Source organism: Barbus barbus (genome assembly GCF_936440315.1).
Source record: "Barbus barbus genome assembly, chromosome: 15".
NCBI lineage: Eukaryota > Metazoa > Chordata > Actinopteri > Cypriniformes > Cyprinidae > Barbus > Barbus barbus.
Window position 1 is genome coordinate 20,770,570 of NC_136743.1, and position 22,327 is coordinate 20,792,896.

The 22,327-nt window shown below is 36.6% G+C and overlaps 1 protein-coding gene across 1 annotated transcript in view; it reads right to left on the bottom strand.

Annotated features, from left to right (window-relative positions):
- The window catches only part of LOC306881365 (collagen alpha-1(XI) chain-like), an 86,284-nt gene that overhangs the window by 54,236 nt on the left and 9,721 nt on the right, over positions 1-22,327 (bottom strand). The window contains exons 2-9 of the mRNA XM_079435437.1: positions 20,851-21,003; positions 18,995-19,208; positions 18,033-18,195; positions 7,835-7,960; positions 5,324-5,422; positions 4,575-4,658; positions 2,995-3,300; positions 2,294-2,353 (exon numbers count right to left, since the gene is read on the bottom strand). Coding sequence (XP_079291563.1) covers positions 2,294-2,353; positions 2,995-3,300; positions 4,575-4,658; positions 5,324-5,422; positions 7,835-7,960; positions 18,033-18,195; positions 18,995-19,208; positions 20,851-21,003 — 1,205 coding nt within the window. The remainder of the gene's footprint in view (positions 1-2,293; positions 2,354-2,994; positions 3,301-4,574; positions 4,659-5,323; positions 5,423-7,834; positions 7,961-18,032; positions 18,196-18,994; positions 19,209-20,850; positions 21,004-22,327) is intronic.

Genomic DNA, 22,327 nt, shown 5'->3' on the forward strand with positions numbered 1-22,327 from the left:
GCACAGCACAGACGGAGCAGAATAGAATAATAGCGCAAGAATTCAGAATAAAATATACATTCTGCTAAAATATTTGTTGTTGGACATTAAATGTGACACATAGTATTTTAATCCTACATATAAGTGTATTTTTATGAGAGCAGTAACTGTAAATCTGTAAAAACTGAAGTGAATGTAAGCTGGCTAATACAGTCATATTAGCTCAAATGAATTAAATGTGTGTTCCTCTTATCAGCTAAAATGTAGTCTGATTTCTGTGATTTATTTAAATTTTTAATTCAGTGATTTTAAGTTTTGATTTAGTGTTTTAATGCTTTAGAGCTTTAAAGAGCCATTTTAGATTGTAATGTTTTAATGTTATTTTATTATTATTATTTAGTAATTTAGCAGACACTTTTATCCAAAGAGACTTACAAACGAGGACAACAGAAGCAATCAATTGTAGTATTAAAACAACTAAAAACAGATCCAAAACTAAAAGCTAAAACTTTATAAATTACAAATACATACAACAAAATTTCAAAACTTAACATTTAAATGAAAAAAATAAAATAAAGCTAAAAACAATTAAAAATATTAAAGAACAAAAGGTATAAGAGTATAATAATGATTCTAACATAACACTAAGCCAAACACCAAAAAAACAACAACTATATATATGCATATGTACAAACACAGACACATACATATATACATAAATATATTGTCAGTCCTCTGTCGTGTGTGTCATGTGTTCCTGCCTCTTGTGTCCATATTTGGTTTGTTTCCTGTCCTTGTTAAATGTAATCATTAGTTAATTCTTGTCCAGCTGTGTTTGTCTCGTTATCTATGATTTACCTGTGTATTTATAGTCCTGTCTGTTCAGTTTGATTTCGTCTGGTCTACTCGTTACTCCCCGGTGTTCCTGTCTGTGTCTTGTCCTGCCTTGTCTTGTCCTGCCTTGATGTTATCAGTAAAGACTATTATTTGAAGTTATATCCTTGTCTGTGTGTGCACCGTGACATACATAACATACGCATTTATAAATTCTATATATATAATTTCATTTCCATTTAATTTGTTGAAGTATTAAAATATCTCAAGCCTATTTTTTTTTTTTTAAGGTGTATTTTCTATATACTTTTATTTTTGGACTAATAATAAAGTCAACTAATTGTAGGTGAGAGAGTCAGTGGTAATATCGATGCATTCCTATTGGTCAGTGTAAGAGGAGCTAAGCTTAGCCTAACAGTTAGCCTGTTTTCTCAGCATAAGTTGCTATAGTGACTGAGCTTGAGCTATGGTAATTTTGCTTTCGGAAACCAAATCAAGTGAAAATAAGTCAGAATTACTGAAATAAGCCTGGCTTATTTGGTAAACTAGTTTTATGAAACCGCACCCTGGGCCCATTTATTAATATCAATACAGAATCATGCCGATGAGTGACGCAGTGTCGTCTGAGGGCCCGAAGACCACGGGCATCCAACAAAGATCTTCGGCCTTGTCCCTTATGCACAGAGATTTCTCCAATTTCTCTGAATCTTTTGATGATGTTATGCACTGTAGATGATGAGATTTGCAAAGCCTTTGTAATCTGACGTTGAGGAACTGTTTTTTTTTTTTTTTTTTAGTATTTCGCAATATTTTTACGCACTCTTTCACAGATTAGAGAGCCGCTGCCCATCTTTACTTCTGAGAGACTCTGCCTCTCTAAGACATCCCTTTTTATAGCCAATCATATTACAGACCTGATGTCAGTTAACTTAATTAGTTGCTAGATGTTCTCCCAGCTGAATCTTTTCAAAATTTCTTGCATTTTCAGCCCTTTGTTGCCACAGCACCAGCTTTTTTGAGACCTGTAGCAGGCATCCAGCTCATTTAGTGGATAAAAGGGCAAAACATCTCTGTTTGAACATTTGTTATGTTCTCTATGATCTATTGTGAATAAAATATTGGCTCATGTGATTCGAAAGTCTTTTAGTTTTCATTTTATTCAAATTAAAAAAAAACGTCCCAACATTTCCGGAATTCAGGTAGTAGAATATGGTCATGCAGAACATGTGCTTTATAAGTACAAATAAACAACCAATATGTTAATAATAGGCATGCTAATAAGCAACTAGTTAATAGTGAGAATTGGCCGTAACACTAAAGTGTTAACTTTTATTTTTGGGTTAATATAATGTTATATATATAACTCTTTGCAGTCTGCCACATTCAGAACTGCCACACTATTGAGGGGAAAAATATGATGCATTATGAGTAGTTGCATTTCATTTGGTACTTGTAAAAGCTTCACGTAGAGTTTACCTACCGGCTCAATGACAGCAGGTTCACCTTTTTGCCCCTTTTCACCACCATAGCCACCACCAACCTACAACAGAGGCAAAACAAACTGAGATTTAATGACAGAGGAGGTACTACTCCTGTATACCAAACAACTTTAAAACAGCACATTAAGCACTACAGCTAATGCCCAAAATTGACTGTATAACTCTATAAAGCCAAGTTGTGAACATGCTTAGTGATTACTGTGAGGATGATTAGAAAATAAGTGTGGAACACAAGTATTAAATTCAGCCCCTTAGTGTGTGCATGTGTGTTTTGTATTTGTGGACCAGGATGATATATCTCTCTAGGAATGAAGAAAAGGAGCACAAAGCCACTGTGGTCAGTGTGTGCATGTGTGTAAGTGTCTGTGTGAACGAGTGCTTGTGTTGAGCTGTGAAAATAAGTCTCAAGTTATAACAGATCAACACTGCAATCACATAGCTAACATTTCATTTCCTGTCTCCCACACACCACAAGCAAAATGGCTACAATTGAGTGACTTTCATGTGTTGCTGTGTCAGCAGACATACTGAAACATAGTAAGGTAAATGGACATTATTCCTATTAATTAGGAACATTAGAATTACAGTTATGTGATTGCAATAAATAAAAAAAAACATCCTCAGTATTCTCTTGCCTCACAACTGACTTGTTTCCAACATAAAGATGGAGAAGTCAACTCACATTACTCTCCGTGACCTGCGTTTCAGCAGGTCGGCCTGGTCCAAACTCGCTCTCGTAGGCTGATCCGGTGGGATTAGCTCCAATAGTATTGTAGTCATAGAACGAATCTTCATAAATGCTGGGGTCTCTCTCTTTTGCATCATATTCGTTAATGTCATATTCCTTGAAGTCCTGGTTTTCTGCACCATTAGTGCTTTTGGACTCCACAATATCCACATTCTCATTGGTGGCAACGGTGGGATCCACTCCAACTTCTTCTATCCCTGTAATGTAGTCGTCTACTACTTCCTCTTTTGGCGATGGATTCTGCCCAGCCCGGGAAGGCAGGAGGTCAGCGAATGAAGGAAACAGGGAGGTTAGTTAATGCAGACACCTATTTAAACTAATTAACTCATTTAATGAAGATCTACAGGTGAAAATACATAAATGGGATCGTTTTAGACATGACAGTGTGTAACTATTTTCTGTAATATGTGTATTTTATGATATGACCTTACAATTGTACAATAGATATTTAAAAAACTGCTTTCTTTCTCAATTAATTTCATAACATTTAAGCAAAAAAAAATAAAAATCTATTTATATTGTCTATTTATAATAATAATACTAATTTATGTTTGTTTCATTAAAATATATATGCATGTCAATATATAGTTATACATTTTACATACATAAACTCTAATTTTCTAATTATATGCCATTCAGTTTATACTGAATGTGTCAAAAAGTATTAAAATACTTTTGGGGGCAACTTTGTGTGACAAACAACTATAACTTTCAATATTTTACCACTGCACTGAATAGAAACAATCTGAAAAAATCTGAATCGTTTTGGTTAATAAAATGACAAACCACAACAACCTTGCCTGTGATAATGCTGCATTGGTTTCTTGTCTTACTTTGTACATCCTATGCCTTCCAGCATTTCTTTTCTTTTACTGGAAAACTATTTTGGCTTTAAGTCTGACAGCCTTCCTCACCCAGTGAACAAAAGTACTTAAGATTTCTCTAGTTAATCCCAGCCTTTGTATTGTATACCAGGAGTGCTTTATGAGGCCGCGTCAGCCCATGTAGGTGTATCATTTGAAGCAGACGTTTGGCCATCGCTAAATGCAAGACATATTGTTCCAGTTAAAGCTGGATGTTCTTCATTTAGACTTCATTTGTGCGATGTCTTAGAACAAACTGTGACAGAATCATCAAACTATTGAAATAACATAAATAATGAAAATGTTATGATTTCACTGCTTTCAGCTGAACATAAATTGTTACATGGAATAGTGGTTTTTATTTGCCTTTTACCCATAAAAATCAGACTGAGCTACAAACTTTCGGTGAGGAAAGACCACAATGAACCACCTCGAGTAGAGCTGGCACCTCAAATGTGGATGATTTTCTACTTTTCTCTCATAGCTTGGTTAAAACGATCTAAAATATAGCAATTATTTAATTAATCAGAAAATAAGCTGAAAAATAGTATTCTAAAGCCAAGAAAGCTTTACCAAAAGAAGGCTATTTAAATAGAAACCCACTTAAAATAGACCATGGGACATAAAAATTAGAAGCATGCAGATCTCTACCTCATTGGCTGGAATGGAAACAGAAGGGGCTTCAGTGCCATAGTCCTGCTCAATATAGTAGTCTCCAGTGTCAGCAGTGCTGGGCTATATCACACACGAGATTCACATTACTCAGAAAAAATGTATATAATGTTTAGATGTGAATATTCATTTATTGTTCATTTTAAAACAACTGCTTATTCTTAGCTGTTTATATCCGAATTTAAAACATGAGCGGTTCAAGTGCAAGTAAAAGTTAGATTTGGCAAGTAAATAACAGCTGGCCGACAACTTTATTACACATTTCAACACAATAGTAGATGGTTTAAATCACTCTGAAAGAAATCAAGCTGTCTACAAATGAAGAAGAAGAAAAACAAAAAAACCTCAGTGTTACATTTCACAATGTCACAACTTGAGATAGGATATATTGACTTGCACTGTTTATCTAAAATGCCAAATTAATTAATTAATTAATTTTAAAAAATGGTCTCTATGACAGTGGAATTATTTCTTGATAAACACAATATGTAATACAGTTTCATGCATGGTCAATACATTTTCTCAAAGTCTGCAGATCTAGCAAAAACTTACATTTGGAGCTTGTATTTGAATGATGGCACATGAGGAGACAGAAAGGCAAAGTGACAGAGAGCGTGAGAGTCAGGGTAATAAATCAGAGACCACACAGTGTGGAAGTGGGCGGGCTGAAGAAATTCCCACAGTGATTGACATGGGTCTGGGCCATACAGATGAGCAAGAGTCTTTACCTCGGTTTCAGTACCGACGTTGTCAGTGGGATTTTCAGTGGCAGTCCCTTCTTCTGTGTAGTCATAGAACTCATTATAATCTGTGTATTCAGTTTTGTCCTGAGAGAGAGATGGATGCATGTTAGAAAGAAAGACTTGAATTCAAAGCCCTTGTACAGTACACAAAATGCACTTCAAATGTCATATCATGTGGGTATGTGATAGTGAAAATGCTAAAAAAAAGTGTCTTAAAGGGTATTAAAATAATATAATAAGACTGCCTGCTAATGCTGTATTTTATCTCATAGTTTTGAGCCACCTGCCATATCAGTCCACTGGTCATTTAGTTAAATGTTCAATATCCAAAGAAGATAATTATTTATAATTACCAAAACAAGGTAATATAATTCAATATTGCCAATAAACATAAAAATTGTTGGTATTACTGTACATTCTGGCACTTTGATAATATAATACCAACATAAAATGAATGCAGCAAATGGCATAAAAATCCCGTGCTGTTTTTTTTTTTCATGTGTGTAAAGTTAAACAGAGCTCATGGTATTCACTGTGTATGTTACACATGGCACTTTGCAATTTATAATTCATTTTTGGGATAATTCTGCTTCTTATAAAGCGTATAAATGAAATGTTACACTCCTAAGCCACCTGCAAGTTTTCAAAAACACAAGTTTTTGAAAGTTGTTAAGCACTTAAATAGCAGTCAATTTAACAATTCAACAAAGAGCTATTGTTAAGTCCTTCCCAATAATAAATAACTTACGTTGTTTATGACAAACGGGCAATCATAAACATATGTTTCCAATTCTCTACTTGTTTTCCTCTCTTATTGTAATAAGGTGCATGAGCAAGGTGAGGTATTGTAGATTGTAGTGGTTTAGCAAGTTAACAGGCATTTTGTGATGTGCCTCTGTCCATCAGAAAGGGATGAATTTAAGTCCCTATGCATCAGCTGAGCTAATAAAAATATCAGAAAAAAGAACTGAGGCCTAGTGGTCTGGCTGCATTTCACTGGCTGTGGAAGAGAAGCGAAAAGGAAGAAATATCCAGCTGCGAGTCGGTTTACGGCATTAAAGGGTCTTGGCCAGGCTTGGAGCCTGCCATGGCTGTAGCCAGCGAGCTGGATGAAAGGCATAAATATCGTCCTGGGCCATTAAAAACGCACCGCTGTTTCCCACATGTGTCTTAAAGCATTTGGTACGGCACAGGGGAGCTCCTTGCAGGAGAAAAGAACGGGTCTATGTCCAAAGTTCTCTGCTCTTCCTAAAAGATATAGACGTTAAGCTGCTGATGCTGGACTGAGTTACAGCACTAGTAAATTAACACGGATTATAAAGCTATATATCATCTGCTTTTAAAAAGCTGACTATATATTTATTTCATTTGTTTTTACCGCTCTGTATTAATTCGCTGATTTCTCCATTGGTTTTGCTCTGGAGTCTTCCACGATACGTGAAGCTAGATTTTCCATCCACTGTTGTGGTGTAGTTCTCAACACCCCAAGCAGCCGTTACAGTGATTTATCATCATGTTACAATCAGGAGTTCTTTAGCAGCTGAGAGACATAACTTCACTTTTCCAGGTATTCCAGAGTTAGCTGTGGAGGGAGAAAGTAGGCTTTCCCAGCAAGCATGCAGGAGTCATTAAAGAAAAATATATTTCCACGCCACTCAAAAGTGGGCTCAGACTCTGTGGCAGGGGGAAAAATAGTTTCCACCATGAGCTCATTGGTTATTCTATGAAATATTATTGGAAAACATTGACGCACTGAAAAAGCTTAATATCGAAAACCAGACAAACCGCACTGTTTCAATTTGGGATTAGCAGAAGAGTTTAATCCCTCTAGATCACACTTGTGATTTACAATAGATTCCATAAGGACAGTCTGTTCAGACCTTCAGCTCTAATAAAACGTTCTGTACCACAATAATAGACTGAATAATAGGGGTGGACATTTCAAATATTTTTAGTTGATTACTCTAACTTATTAAAAAAAACATATACTAACATTAGTATGACAAATGTGAATATATATATATATATATATATATATATATATATATATATAAATTATTTACAAATATAATAAAATATATTTGTAAATATATGATGACCTTCCCTTCCCTCACCTTGCCATCAATTATCCACAGCACCACTTAATACTCATAATTTAGATGAGACATTTATTGGAAAAGTATATACTTCCGGTCTTTCTGGATACGAGGCAAAAGCACCAAAGGAAATCAATTTGAAGAGCTTGAACAGTGTTTTTAATAGAAAACTAGTTGTTGCAGAACAAAAACCCAACTAGGCGATTACTCATATACATCCCTACTAAACACTGATGGATAATTCAGATATTTGGCAATGTTTTTGAATCCAGGCCTAAGAAAGCCCCAGACAGAAGCTGTGGGTGTAGACCGTATGTAACCCATTAATACATCATCACACAACCACACACACAAATACAAACAACACACTCGTCTGAGTCAGATCCAGACACGTACTGACCTCTTCCTCGGGTTCCTGGGCCTGCGGTGTCTCTTGATGGGGGGTTTCACAGTCAGGGCTGTAGTGTTCACAGTAGTCATAGGCTGCATGAGGGTCTGCCACCAAAAGAAGCTGCTGGATGTCTCCCTGGATGACATCACAGAGACATTTCTCAGAAATATACTAGTTACATAAAAATGATATATGCCATTTCTAGACAGACAGACAGACAGACAGACAGATAGATAGATAGATAGATAAATACACACACAAACAGACTATGAGTCCTAATCTGGCACATAACAATGAACAGCTGCACACCTCAGAACCCATCTTTTGATATTGTACTAAATCAAATAAGCATGTGTCTAAGTCTATGTGTCACAGAGAACAATACGTGTGATAACATCGAAAGTATCTGTGGGGCATTGAACATTAGCCCTTCTTTCTGTCATGAGATTCTTTCCCAACCTCTCAAAATTTGCTCACAGACAGGAGGAAGGCAGACGTGGAAGAACGAAAGCGCCAGTTCAGCGCTGTGCGAGCACACGTCGAAACGGCCACTAATCTGTGTCCCATTCAAAAAGCACTATTGTGCTCCACAGTGAGTCACATTTCACAGAGCGGTCCTACGCTAACGACTGAGGAATGGCAAGAAAAATAACCAGCACTCGTGCTGATGTGAAATACTGAGGCCGTCTGTTTTTCATACAAATTTCGGGAAAGGAAATAAGATCCCTTCTCCCACCTCGACACAAAGGCCAAACAGCTCCATGCACAAGCCGAACCCGAGGAATTCTTCAAGCGGGAACTGTCTGACTCTGCTGAGAATGTAAACTACTGCTGGAGAAACCGCAGAATACCTCTGCTGACCCGCTCAGACTCAGACCCCCCGTGCCATTCTGATATAATGCATCGTAAATAGGTAAAAAAAAAAGTCAAAGAAGGGCAAAGGTAAATAAACGCACAGATTTCTTTGATTTGATTGGCATGTAAAGTCGAGTAATGCGGGGTGGCCTGTGGAGGAGAATGCTTACATGCAAATTACATTAAATTACAGGGTCTACATCTGTAGGAGCTTAAGGCGCTGGAAGACATTTTATGGTACCAAAATGATGCTTCCTGCAAGCATGACCAATAAATCCTTGTACACACTGGAGAGCTCTGATATCCCTCTATACAACAAACATCTCACGATTAAGAACTAACACATGTTTAGGAGCCAAATGCATTTTAAATTCCACTTTATTTATTTTTTAAAAAGTTGCACGATTAATGTAGGTAAGAAGAGGTGTTTTTCTCAAAAGCTGTGGCACAAATCACATATTTAAAGTCAGAATTTCACAGATTTTCCCGTACTGTAAAATCAGCACAGAAAATTTCAACCTTTAAAAAAAATGTTTTCAACCTTTATACCAAGGACTCCCAAATATCATGATTATAAGGGACCGACTTCCTAAAATATGACGACAGCAAGATATTTTGTATATGTATAAGTATCCGTTTTTATTGTGCGAGAAAAATATGAACTGAAAACTATATAAATAGCATGTTGCTTCGTATATTAAATGATGTTTACATTGTGATAGTACTAACGCATTTTTTAAAATATTATTATATAATTATAATTATTTATTATTAATTATTAATAATTATATAATTTTATTATATTTGTTATTTTTTACCCATTATCCACTCTTCTATCCGAAAGATGCCAGTAGAAATTTCTGTTAAAAAATAGGGTGGTCAATAATAATAAATAACTGAAATTTATTACATGATGTCTGACTCTTTGGAAAACGATTTGAAACTGTAATAATAAATTCTGCATGTGTTAAATTATGGTGTTAAACATTTACCACTGTAATATCGTAACGTTTCATGCAATAACACTAAAAAACATTATTTTATTTTCAATAATAACTACTTTAGTTTAAGCTGAAGTACTAAAACAACACTAAAACTGAAATAAAAATAAATTCAAGCTAAATAGAAATATTAAAAAAACGAATAAAAATTATAAAAGCACATAAATTAACTCAGTTTAAACTGAAATAAATGAAAAATAAAAATATAAAATTTCTAAATATTATAATATATAAATAATACTCAAATAACACCGCACTGGTGTCCCCTCCAAAAAAAAAAGGTACATAATGACACTCTGATACATGAACACTGATATTCCGTGACCCCATTCAAACAAAAACAAACCATTCAAACACACCTGACCTAGTTCAACAAAGTCAAAAATGTGTTGGCCCACTACTGACATCCATCTCTGGTCAAACACATCTCCCTTTTCAGCTTATTCCTAGTCTGAGTTCCATCCAATTACTCTCCATCACTGGACAGGAGTTGTTTTTCTAAGCGTCTGGCACATGTTCTTCCTCACTATTGAGAAGATAATATACTAGCATGGCTCTGGACTGAGCACTGATGGAAACAGGGAGATATAAATCTACTTTGAATACTTGAGCGTCCATTGGGATTGCCCTGTCTTACAATGTCTGCTGAGTACTGTGTTAATTCATAACAGACACATTATTTTCAAAGGAAAACTCCTTGTAAAGCACGGTGAGCTAATTTCAGATTCTGGATAGTAAATATTGAAAAAGAGGCCAAAAACTTCCAACAACAGATCGGTATCAAAATCCCCACCAGCTACTTGTTGTGGTTTGATTTTCTTCATGTGCATCACCAATCCACTCAAAATCTCTAAATGTATTAGTTACATGCTCTATTAAGTCTGTTCAAATTTAGAATATAAAGAACATTCAAATTGGCAGGAACTGAATACAATCCAGGCTACAGATGTCAAAAGAAACAGTACTTACAGTACTGTTAATACCAAGTTTCTGCAGCAGTAGTACCATGTACCCAAGTGCTGTCTGAGAGACAGACAGATCCTTTCAAATGGCCAGCTAAAACAGTGCTAATGTAAATACATTTATAGTTGTCTGTACATGGACAGGACAAAATAAAAAATCTAAAACCACTCCCTTAACCAATTCATTTTAAAAAGCTTCACCTGCTTCTCCTACTCTTTAATTACAACAGCAACAGCTGTGGCATTCGTCTATCCTGCTGCGGTAATAATACTATTCTCAAGTGTGCCGCAGGCCATGAAGCAATTTTATAAAAGACTGTTCAGATCACTTCCACCTAATGACCACCACTATTACTGTACACCAGACTCTATTGGTATTTGTAAAAATGAACAAGCTTGTACAAAAAAATCACCCTAAAGATCTTGCACACATATTTAAGCATTGGGGTTTAAAAACAAGTGATTTTAACCGTTGAAATGCAATCAGCAGTGAAAGAGAACTCATTTTTCTATGTATGTGTGTGCTGTCTGAGAGGTTGTTTCTGAGCGCTGTCAGAGAGGTGCACGTGAAAACGGTGCTCATACTAGAGTACGGGAGTACTGAACAGAGCACTTTTTGCTGCTTTATAGACTTTGAACGGTTAAATACACTCACTTCTATGTGTCAAAATGGCCGTCTTTGCAAGTATCCTCATAAACAGTTATTTAGGTCTTAAATGAAAGCAAACAGCTGCGAAAGAAAGAAAACACATGTGTAACAGTATATTAGATCCAGGCAGCTCTTAAAATGACTGCAGTCTAACTTTCCTGCTGTCTATCATTCATGTTAATCAACCAATAAAAAATTGAAAATCTCTCACTGCTCTTGACTTAATCACTTTTGTAACATTAATAAGAAGAAATATATATTTAACTTACACAGCGAAGAATATGCAGTCTTTTTATATATTAGATTACTTTATACAATGTATCAAGCATTTCTTATCGCACACCCCATAGGGCAGTACCTGGTTCTATCGTGGATGGATGAATCGCTCAGAATAAGAGCAATGACATGCATATAAAACTGGATGGATTACTGTACAAAAAGTGTGCTGAAAGAACAAGGCCCAGAAGTGTTTTTAGTAACAGCATGACAAGACAAAACAAAACAGAGTAGCTGTAAAATGAGTTCAACACATGACATCCACCCATTCTTATCTCCCTTACCTGATGAAGTGTTAATGCCCTATTCTCCTGAGGACTGTGCAATTCACACGTCAGAGGTCAAGCCCAGAGAGAAAGTTTGGTTCATTATGTGTGCACTGAAACTAAACCAGACCAAAGGTTAAATCATCACTTATGATTTCCACTGTCAGCACTCCGTAATTATGACTTTAAGGAACACCGGGTATTCCTGCCTGTCTCTATGACCTGCCATGTAACCTTTCTGTCACAATAAGCAACAGACTAGAGTGAACATTAAGGTCAAATGCAAATTGACAATGGTGTGGAACCTCCAGCATTGCACTATTTTAATACTCATTTTACAGGTGAGGTTGAGTGAACTTTGCAAAAATTCTGTAGAACTTTTTTTTGTCAAATTATATTTATGTCCCTGCTAAAAAACCATGTCATGGCAGTTTACCAGCCCTAACCAGCTTAACCTCTAACTGGTCAATATCCAGCCCAACAGCTGTGGTCCACAGGACTGGCCAGATGTTACAAAAAGTGAATCTACAAGAAGTGTCACTGACTGAATGAACTTTTCAAATTAAGCTACATTTAACTGGAAAATTCACCACACTTGGCTGCTCGAGAGGTACAGAAAATTCTGTAGTAGCAGTCGACAATAATAAAACTGACTAAATGGCAAAATAGCAAATACATTTTATTCTCAAGAATGTAATATGCAGTCCGTGAGAACCTCTAGCATAACATTTTTACATGCTAGGGTCACTTAAAATGGGTTTTGGACTAAAAACTACTGTCCACCTCTGGTTTAAATGTACTGGCTGAATAGTTAAACACCTAAAATATACACTTGAAACAGAATGTGTTTTTGTGTTTAAAAATGTAAGACGCTCTGGGTCTAATGCAGGGTTGTCCAAACCAGTTCCTCGAGCCCCACTGTCCTGCAGAGTTTAGCTCCAATCCAAATTAAACAAACCCAACTGAACCAGCTTATCAAGGAGTGCGTAGTTCCCAAGTTTAGTCATGGCACTGATCAGGGAGTTGTTCTCAACTGCAAAATCATTCTAGTGCACTGGAACTTTCGCTCCCTGAAAATTTCCACAATGCATCACAAAACCAGTGAGCCAGATTCCTTACCAGTGCCTGGATTCGTAAATATGATATACTGAATCACAAGCCCAAGAGCTATTGGGATGATTGAGATGTGCCCAAGGTCCTCAGATTCACTACAGCAAATTTTCAGATGAGTGTGCTGCAGCTGGCTGAAGCTGAACTCCAACAGTGACGTTAGCCCTCCAGGAGCAGGATTAGACACCCCTGTTCTAGTGAAAGTCACAGTCAGCCATATTTCAAGGCCTGGAGTCAGTAGTTATCCCTCCTGACAGTTTAACCTAGATATTCAGCAAAGAGTTTTGGAAAGATTCGGAAGAAAATACAGACTGGAATAATATCATGGAAAATGCAGATTGTTTAAAGTGCACAAACAGCAACTGACTGTCAAATTTAGAAAACGTGGAGTATCTAATACACCCTAGATCTTATTTCACATTTTCATGAAATACAGACAGGCTCTGTAGCAAGATGTGGGAAAAAGCTTCATTTTATGCACTGGCAGACAGATTCCATGCACACTTTGATTAACATTAGTGTGCTAAGGCAAAAAACAAAAACAAATAATGGTTTAAGCTTTAATACACCCCACTCCCGATGTGCTTGCCATATTCCAGAGCAATCCTCCAAACAGCAGCAGCTACAAAGCCTTGAAGCAGGCTTCAAATGTTACCTTATCACTCTACTGGGAACCGTTAAACAGTAAAATATGTTTCCCAGCAGCATGCAGGACACAGGCAGAGGCCAGTCGGGGGAGAAGAGGATACAGAGAAAGACTAAAAAAAAGAGAGAGAGAAAGAAAGTAAAGGCCAAATGTGTAACAGCATACAGTAACATCTTTTAGGAAACGATAGCCTATATGTCCGGTATGTCCACAGGTGGTCTGACGACAGTTCACTCTCACGAAAAAAAAAACTGTACAAAAGCTGTCACTGGGGTGGTACCTTTCAGGTACTAATATGTACACTTCAGGTACTAATATGGACATTTAAGGTACTAATGTGGACCCTTGATTTCAAGCTGTACCTCTTGAGATTTCCATGACAAAAAAACCAAGCTGAACACACTCTCTCTTAAACAGCTGTGAATCCTCGGCCAAGTCATAGCACACTCTGATCATATTTTCCCCTCGGTCGCAGTTCCAGGTTCACACCTGCGTAAGCAATCTGCAAAGGCTAGAAACATAGATGGTCCAACATGAGGTATGCTCCTTGTTCAGACCTAGTAGCTCATCTCCAACAACAAACAAATCTCACAACAATTTAAATTTACTTGCAACTGAAATGTGAATCTGCGCCTTCTTGAACAACCAGCCTACAAAATGTTTATTTATAGGTGTCTCTATAAATGCGAACAAGTATTCAGCAGTGACCATCATAAAAATAATGAGCGTTATATAACCTAGTAATAAACAAGGTATATTTATGTAACTTTTTAGACATTTAATTTTACTTTTTTTGTCATTGTATTTTAGCCACATTATTGCCAGTTACTTTCAATGAAAATAGCTCCAAACAGAGCCAAAGGAGATACTGTTGCGAATTATTCATTGACTCACTCATAAAAACAATAATTTATCACCACCTACTGGTGTAGCAATGTAACCTGCAGAAAGAGACACTAAAAAGTGTCCCTCAAGGATGTCATGAACAAATTAATGGAGAAAAAACTCCACCTGCTTGTTATTCTGTGACAAAAGGACATTTAATTTCAACAACAAGATGATCACACTTACTAAAAATGTCAAAGATGAAACACCCAGTCATAATCTGAAAGTCAAGTGTTCTGCTCTTGATCAGAGTTATTCAGCTTGATTTTTCCATCCACTCAATGTCTAGCACATGTCCTCGAAGGAGCACTAGTAATTTGGATTCCTTAAGACATGCTGGACTTCTGGCCAGAGATCCCTAAATCCGTGCCTAAGCCTGGCTACTTCCTTGGCCAAGAGTGACAAGATATGTTTCCCACTTCACAAACAGTTCTTGCAAAGAAAAAACGTGTTCAATTCTCAATATCAATTCACTTCAAAAATGATATCTGAATAGTTTAGGGAAGATTTTAACTGAAAAGTTGAGCTGTGTTCTCAGGACAAGGGTATTTTTCTTAAATGTCAAGTCAAAATTGTGATTTTTTTTTGTTACATTTATTCAGTTTATTATCCTATACTATTAACAATTAACAAAGGTTTCATATTGTTGTTTTTCACTTTTTACATTTTTGCTTTTCATGTTTTCGATGATCAGTTTATTAAACAATTAAAACCTATGATAATTTCCAAACACAGAGTGACAACTAACCCTATAGTGTACTTTATATCCAATATTATACAGTATGTATATATCAGTGGTGCTCTGAAATGAGGAGTTAGTCATCAAGTTAGTGTTTTTAAGCATTTTACATTTATTCCAAAATGATAACTGAAGGCAGAAACAATTGAAACTATTTAATTTATTCATGAACTTAGCTTTTAATTTTAGTAGTTATCTATTTTTGAATTTTTTGCATCAGTCATCCAAGCTCAGTAAATTTTGGTCACAGACACAGACATATACTTTAAATTTCACCAAGCTGATTACTCACTAAAAACTCCCTCGGATCATGTTCAGGCCATTTCACGTCTTATTTTGATGTAACAAAGTGGTTATATCTAAGTATCTAACTCACCGCACACTTAAAAAACTCAATGGGCTAATGGGAGGCAAGACAGACGCAGGCTCCCACTGTAACTTTACCTACTAGTGTTGCTGTTGGACAGTATTAAACAAGTAATTTATAATATTAGTGTAATATTTTGAAATATTTAAATAATTTTTTTCGTATTACAAATTTGTGTCATCCAATATTTTGAGGAGACACTGCTTCCATTGCCTTCTTGGAGGAAATGCCCTCGTGTGTGTGTGTATGTAAGCAATATGGTACTCGAGGCTGTGCTGTATCGTGATTAAATCACGGCTGAAGGGCGTTGTTAGGCACGACGTGAAGCATTGTTTATGTTGCTAAGGGTGGTTGCAAAGGGTGTTGCTCAGTGATACACAGAACCGTTGGGTGAAGCGATCATAGCCGTGCTGCATCGTGAATAAAACACAGCTGATGTCCAATCAGAATCGAGGAATGGAACAAACCGTTTTCTAAATATATTTATTCATACACCTATGACCGCTTCACCCAGTGGTTCTGTGTATCAATGAGAAAGACCCTTAGCAACAACCAATAAATCACAGCTGAAGGGGTTGCAGGCACGACGCGAAGCCCTTCAGCCGTGATTTATTCACGATAAAGCAAGACCTCTCTTACCTTTTTGCTTATTTATAAATACATATATATTCCTAAATGGGTGAATTTAATAAGGTAGCGATTTCCTCTTGGAATTATCACAGCAGTCATCAGAATTCCTTCCCTGGGCTGTTTAATATGAATTTATTTCCTGTCTGGCTGCCCTGGTGTATAGGTTGTAACCTTATGTTCTCTTCCAAAACAAACACATATACAAACAAACACAACTTCAATGTTATTCAGCATAAGTATCTGCAAATACTCTCTCCATCTAGAGGAAAGGTTAGAACATAAACTAAAAATCCACGAAAGTCATTTCCGCAAAACAACTACAGGTGTTTGGGGTTATAAACCTGGGGGTTATAAAACTTCCTTACTTATATTTCTATGATTTACAAGCACTCATTTAGCCATTTAAAGAATCTGTTTGCATATAGGCCTAAGGAAAAAATCATGTATAATTTGTTTTATCCAAATACCAATATACTGAAACTTGCATTTTATGTACAAAGCAAAAACCACAAAAAGTTAAACACGCTTAAACCTATTAGCAAAGCTTTTGACAGTTGCTTTCATCATAATCAACTCTCTTGATTGAAACATCTGTGTTTACCACTGGGCAGCACAATTTGACATTATGAGCAACTGTACAGTGGGTGGAAGAATTCAGAGATGAGATGCTAAGCAATTGCTGAAAATGAGCCCATTAACTATGGCAGATTTACCTCTCAGGCTATATTTGCAGGCTCATCACAGCCCTCTAACAAACACTGGGGCGAGCAGGGAAGAGGAAGAAATGGGATCAGAATTTCAAAAGATTCCTGTGCTGTACAACATCTCTAACCTGAGGCGAAAATTTTGCATGCTGTTCTTATTAGACAACATTCCTTCAGCTCACATCAAAGACACACTCTGCAGATATTGTCTCGCAATCGAGCGTGCAGAATTACACTGGATTGCTGCATTGCTTCGTACAGCAAAGAGAAACTTGTGAGAAATACTTCAAGCTTTAGTAAACCTTGCTTACAGTACTGTACTTCCACTGAGTTGTATCTTCATGCAGATGTTTATACTACTGCCGTTTTATAGCTCAGGAGAAATAAGTTGCTTTTTTGCAATAAGTAAACATTTGGCCCCAGTTTGGCCTTTTCTTTCAAAAGGGGAATAAAGCTGATGATTTAAAAGCAAACAAGCACAACTAGCTCAATTCTCTCAAAAGTCACAGTAGGTCACCATGTTAATAAGCGAATTCCCACTGGCCTCAACAGCATTCCATATATGATAAAATGTGCCAAATATGTAAAGTAGTTTAATTCTTAAGATACTGACTGGAAAGCTCCTTTGTTCAAAAGCTCTAACAAGTATTCAGCATCTTTTGGTGATTTATGGGCAAATAAAACCCACTGATGTGCCCTGTTATTTGTAAGTGAAATGAAAGACTCTTGACAAACATTATCTGACTGAGCAGTAAATCAAATCATTTGCCAATTTTCCTGCATAGCATCATTCATAATGGCCTCGACACACACACTACAACAGTGTGAATATTCTTTGTGGCCAAATTTATGTAAGCACTACTGACTAAACAGTAAAAAAGTGTACAAAACCTGTCACTGGGGTGGTACTCTCAAAAGTCACTAATATGTAGACATTTGGTATTAATATGCACCCTTTAAGCGTAAATAATGTACCATCTGAAAGGGTATTGTTCAAGTGACAGCTCTTATACCATTTTTTTCTGAAAGTGTATCATTGGCCTACTAACATTGTTCCACAAATCATAACTGGAATGGACTGTATCCACCAGGGTTTTTGTAAAACAGTTTTGCTTGCCTCAAAAACTTTCTCATCCATGATTCTGGTCCCGAACATAGTGATCCAGTCAGTTTTAATGATTGCATGGTCACTTCTGTTGAGTGGTTTAGAGATCTTCTTCTTACAGTCCACAATCATTGTGGCGGTCTTCTTTTCGATGCTAATAGCCACTCGGTGCCACCTATCGGTTGGGAAGAAATTGTGTGGGAAAGACAACAAAGAAGAACCATGAAGTTTGTGAGAATGATATATGTTTACTTTCCCTTGCATAACCAAAACTCATACAGTGAAAAAAACAACTGTCTTGTATTAGTACAGGATGTTCCTGAATGAAATAATTTAAATGGAACAGAAAAACAGCATTCTCTCTCAATCCATGTGCATTTCAAAAGGCGTTTTAATGAGCGCCACCTCTCATATTGACTCAATTATAAATATTTCACAAGCTGGTTTTTGTTTAACACCGTGTTTTTTTTTTTCAAATTGAATAAATAAATAAATTAATTAATTAATTAAATAAAAAATTTTGAGAATACACCATTGTTTTATCACATGTAAACCTCAATGTGGCTAATGAAAAGTACAGAAGCTTACTGCCATTCTCGTTTCTTATGAAGTAAATATTTGCTTTGCTAAATTAGTAACATATGGCTGTGCATTCACAGTTTTCCTAATTTAATTATATCTATATAGATAAACAAATGAATAAACAGATGGAAAATAGTACCAATACTAAACTAAACTGGTCACTAGGAAAAATTCATAAGCAAATTGCATAACCAGTCCAAACAAATTCAACGGCCAGTTGATGAAAACTGTACTACAGCTTGTTCAAAACACACAAAAAAGATGTTAAGGCCCATTAAAATAACATTACCTCTGAAATTGATGTATTATATTGTACTACTTCAGATGTTCAATCTGTTTAGACCAAAAACCTTCACAAAGATAAAAAATATACAAATAAAGTATCAACTTGCTTTCCATCTGCAAGGTTAATGGCACGGAAAATGGGGTAATCCTCAAGGTCAGGCCTCGGAGGCCGATCCTCATACAGCAAGACCGGCGCGCTGCCCACCTCCACACCCAGCTGCTGCATGCCCTTCTTGTTGTATACCGACAAAAGGAAGGACTGTACTCCCACCTTTGGTTTGATCGTCATAAGGATGGAGAAATCTCGAGGGAATGCTCCTCCTGAAGACACAGGAAAGGCATTGTGGGTTAAACATCAGCTGTTATTGATGATTCATTTGCTTGTCTTCCTTTCCATGATGTTGATGAGCTACAGAATATCAGACAATACTCTGATCTAAACGGCCTTGTAATATGAACTAGCCGTTTTAAAACAACCCAGTAGTCCCCACATCGTTTGTAGGGGATGGTTTAATGAAGTATGAAATGTTTTGTCTTTTCTATTGTCACATTAACTTTACAAGGTGTCAGATGACATAACAGATTTACAATTAAATGGGTTGCATGAGCACTGGAGTGGAACTAAAGCTCAAACTGTCTATCTCTGAAGTGCTGTTCACTTTGCCAACTTTGAGGGAGATTTCTTTTTTTTCTGCCAATATACTATTTTGCTAAAATTTCCAGCCCTAAAATCATAAGGTTTGGATTTTATTTTAGCCAAAAAGGTCCAAGTTAATGAGACTAAACTAGTAAATGTAAATGAAGTTGTTGTTATAGACGGAACAAATAATTAGAGATTTCAACATCCCATTCATTAAAAACTATACTCAAAACTGTGCTAACCATGGACTTGCAGGAGACATATGATACACTGGCTTTGTGAATACATTACTATGACAAATAGCCCTCAGTTCAAACAATATATAACAGTTCATCATCTGTGATGCTACAAACAACATATTAGTTAGTATGTTATACATAATTAGTATGTTACAGGAACAGTTTACAGCAGTTTGGATCTTTCTAAATCTTTGTTTAGCTAGTCATGGATGAATTAGCACGAAATGCTCTGGTCAAAAGCTACCAACCCAGGCTCATTGGGAAATGTGCAGGTGATGACGTCTCTGCAAAGTGACTTTGTTTCTTGCACGCTTCCAAAGTGAAATGTCCAGTAAGTGCCCACATGAAAAAATACTATAGTGATTTATGGTAAATACTTTTAATTTGAATTAATTTGTTGTGGAGCTACTGTAAAAGGCAAAAACTCTTTGAGCTTTTTAAAAGTTTCACAGGACTTGTACCCAAGTGCTCTGCATCACAAGTGCAAGACTGTACCAAGTTTACTACCTCAGAAAAGCCATACATATGGAGCTGGTTATATAATGCAAATGTCAAAATGGATCAATTTACAAATCATGCACTATGGTAGAAGTGATCTGGGGTCATAACAGTATTATGCAAGTAACTGCGCAAAAAAGTAATAAACGTTAGTGTTTTACTTTCACTTGGGTTTATTTCAGCTGGAACTGCAGTGATTTGTATGTATAGATACATTTTTGGAGTTTTGCTAAAACGTGGGTAGAGGCATGTTTTTCCAATGAGCCTATGTAGGCCAAAACAGTAGCCAAAGAGCTTTTTTTGAAACTATAAACATGGTTTTACTTCCTTCATCAAGGTCTGGGCATCAGACTTCTAGCACTGTAAACAGTCCAAATGCATTTCACTGAGAAGGTCAAGCTACATTATGTACTTCCTGTTGGATGCATTTCAAAGAGAAGAAAGAAACTACTTAAAATGTCACTTTCCAAGAGAAACCCAATTACACAACATTTAGAGGTGATTTACAGCCTTGCCCAAGCAGAACAGTTTCTGTATTTAAGAGTATGTAGGGATGAGAGTGCATAGATTAGCTCAATTCACGTACCTGGGAAGAGCTTCTTGGTTGGGGTGCGGAATACACCCTGTTTGTCCACTCTGTAGGCCACATCTCCCCGGGTGGTGCAGAAGCCTTGTGTTTTCTTTACTCCTTTTGGTGAACTTTTAAAGTCAAAGACCTTGAGCACATCCACGGGTTCAGCTGTGAGGCAGAACATTGGTTGCTATGATCAAAGCGTTTGCCATTTTCATAATTTCATTGTAAGTAAGCATTATTAGCTTTGCTACATCAAATCAAAACAATATTTGTTCAGTTATTTCCATTTGTACATCTAATTTAACTAAAGGCAATAATTCTGTTAGCAAGCAGCTAGATTAGAAATGAGGAAAAGTCTGTGAGGGAAAAATTAAGCAGCACTATCCAAATATACCTTTCATTTGTCATATAGATGAGAACAGTGATGAAACTACAGTTTTCGGAAAAAACTGTGAAACAGAAATAAATGTCCAGCCATTTAATCTTCACAATTGCTTCCAAGTACAGTTGGGTTATTATGTAATTTTATTACACTATCCAAGTTTAAAAACAAGAATTCAGTATTGTTAACCTCAATTAGACTGCTTTCTCTTATGCAATAGGGCTTATTTGTCCTTATCCTGCCTTGAATTGTGTGGAGTGAGTATATCTAAAGTCAGTTATCGTTCAGCAAATGAGGACATTTATGGGCCACATCTTGCCATTTGTAAATATGGACATGAACAAACAAATTCCAATGCAATCCAACACGTTGGTGCCACACTATGTCATTTCGCAACACCGCAAACTCTGACTGACGGTTTTATTGTACCTAATTCCCTGCCATTGCATATGTGCTGTGACCATCCAATGAAGCAATTGTACTTTTACAAGGAACCCGAGCAGCATAGCAGTAAAGATGTGAAGAAATATCCAGTAGGGATAATTGACCCCCCTAGATGCAGATCCATCTACAAAACCAAACATTCCAGGAGTTAAAGTCACTGGTGCTGGTCACTACCCTTTTACGGTTATGGCAGCTCAGCATGACCCAGACTTTACAAGACGCTCAGCTCCACCAATATATCAGGTACTACACTTCATCATGTTGCTACTACCAATGTCATATATGAAAGTTTCTGGTTTCGCTCAGCCTGCACCCCACAAATGGTTCATTTCTAATGATCCTTAACAAATCTATGCTAATGCTTAAACAGGTTGAGAGATTTATGATATGATTAATATGGCAATTTAGAGGCTGGTACTGCAAAGTGGACTCTGAGCAGCACTGTAATGTCACACTGATTTATTGCTCTGCTTGAGTCGTATAGGCTTCGTCTTTGATGCCTTGAAAAGGAAAAGTTCCGGCCTCACTTGAGACTGATGAATGAGGATGTATGCAAGGTCAGGGAGATAATCACTATCCATACACAACTTTGTGTCCTTTAGACGCATCTGTTTGTCATCACCACTGTGAATGTTGTGGTTGAGGATGCCGAGTTGTGTGAAG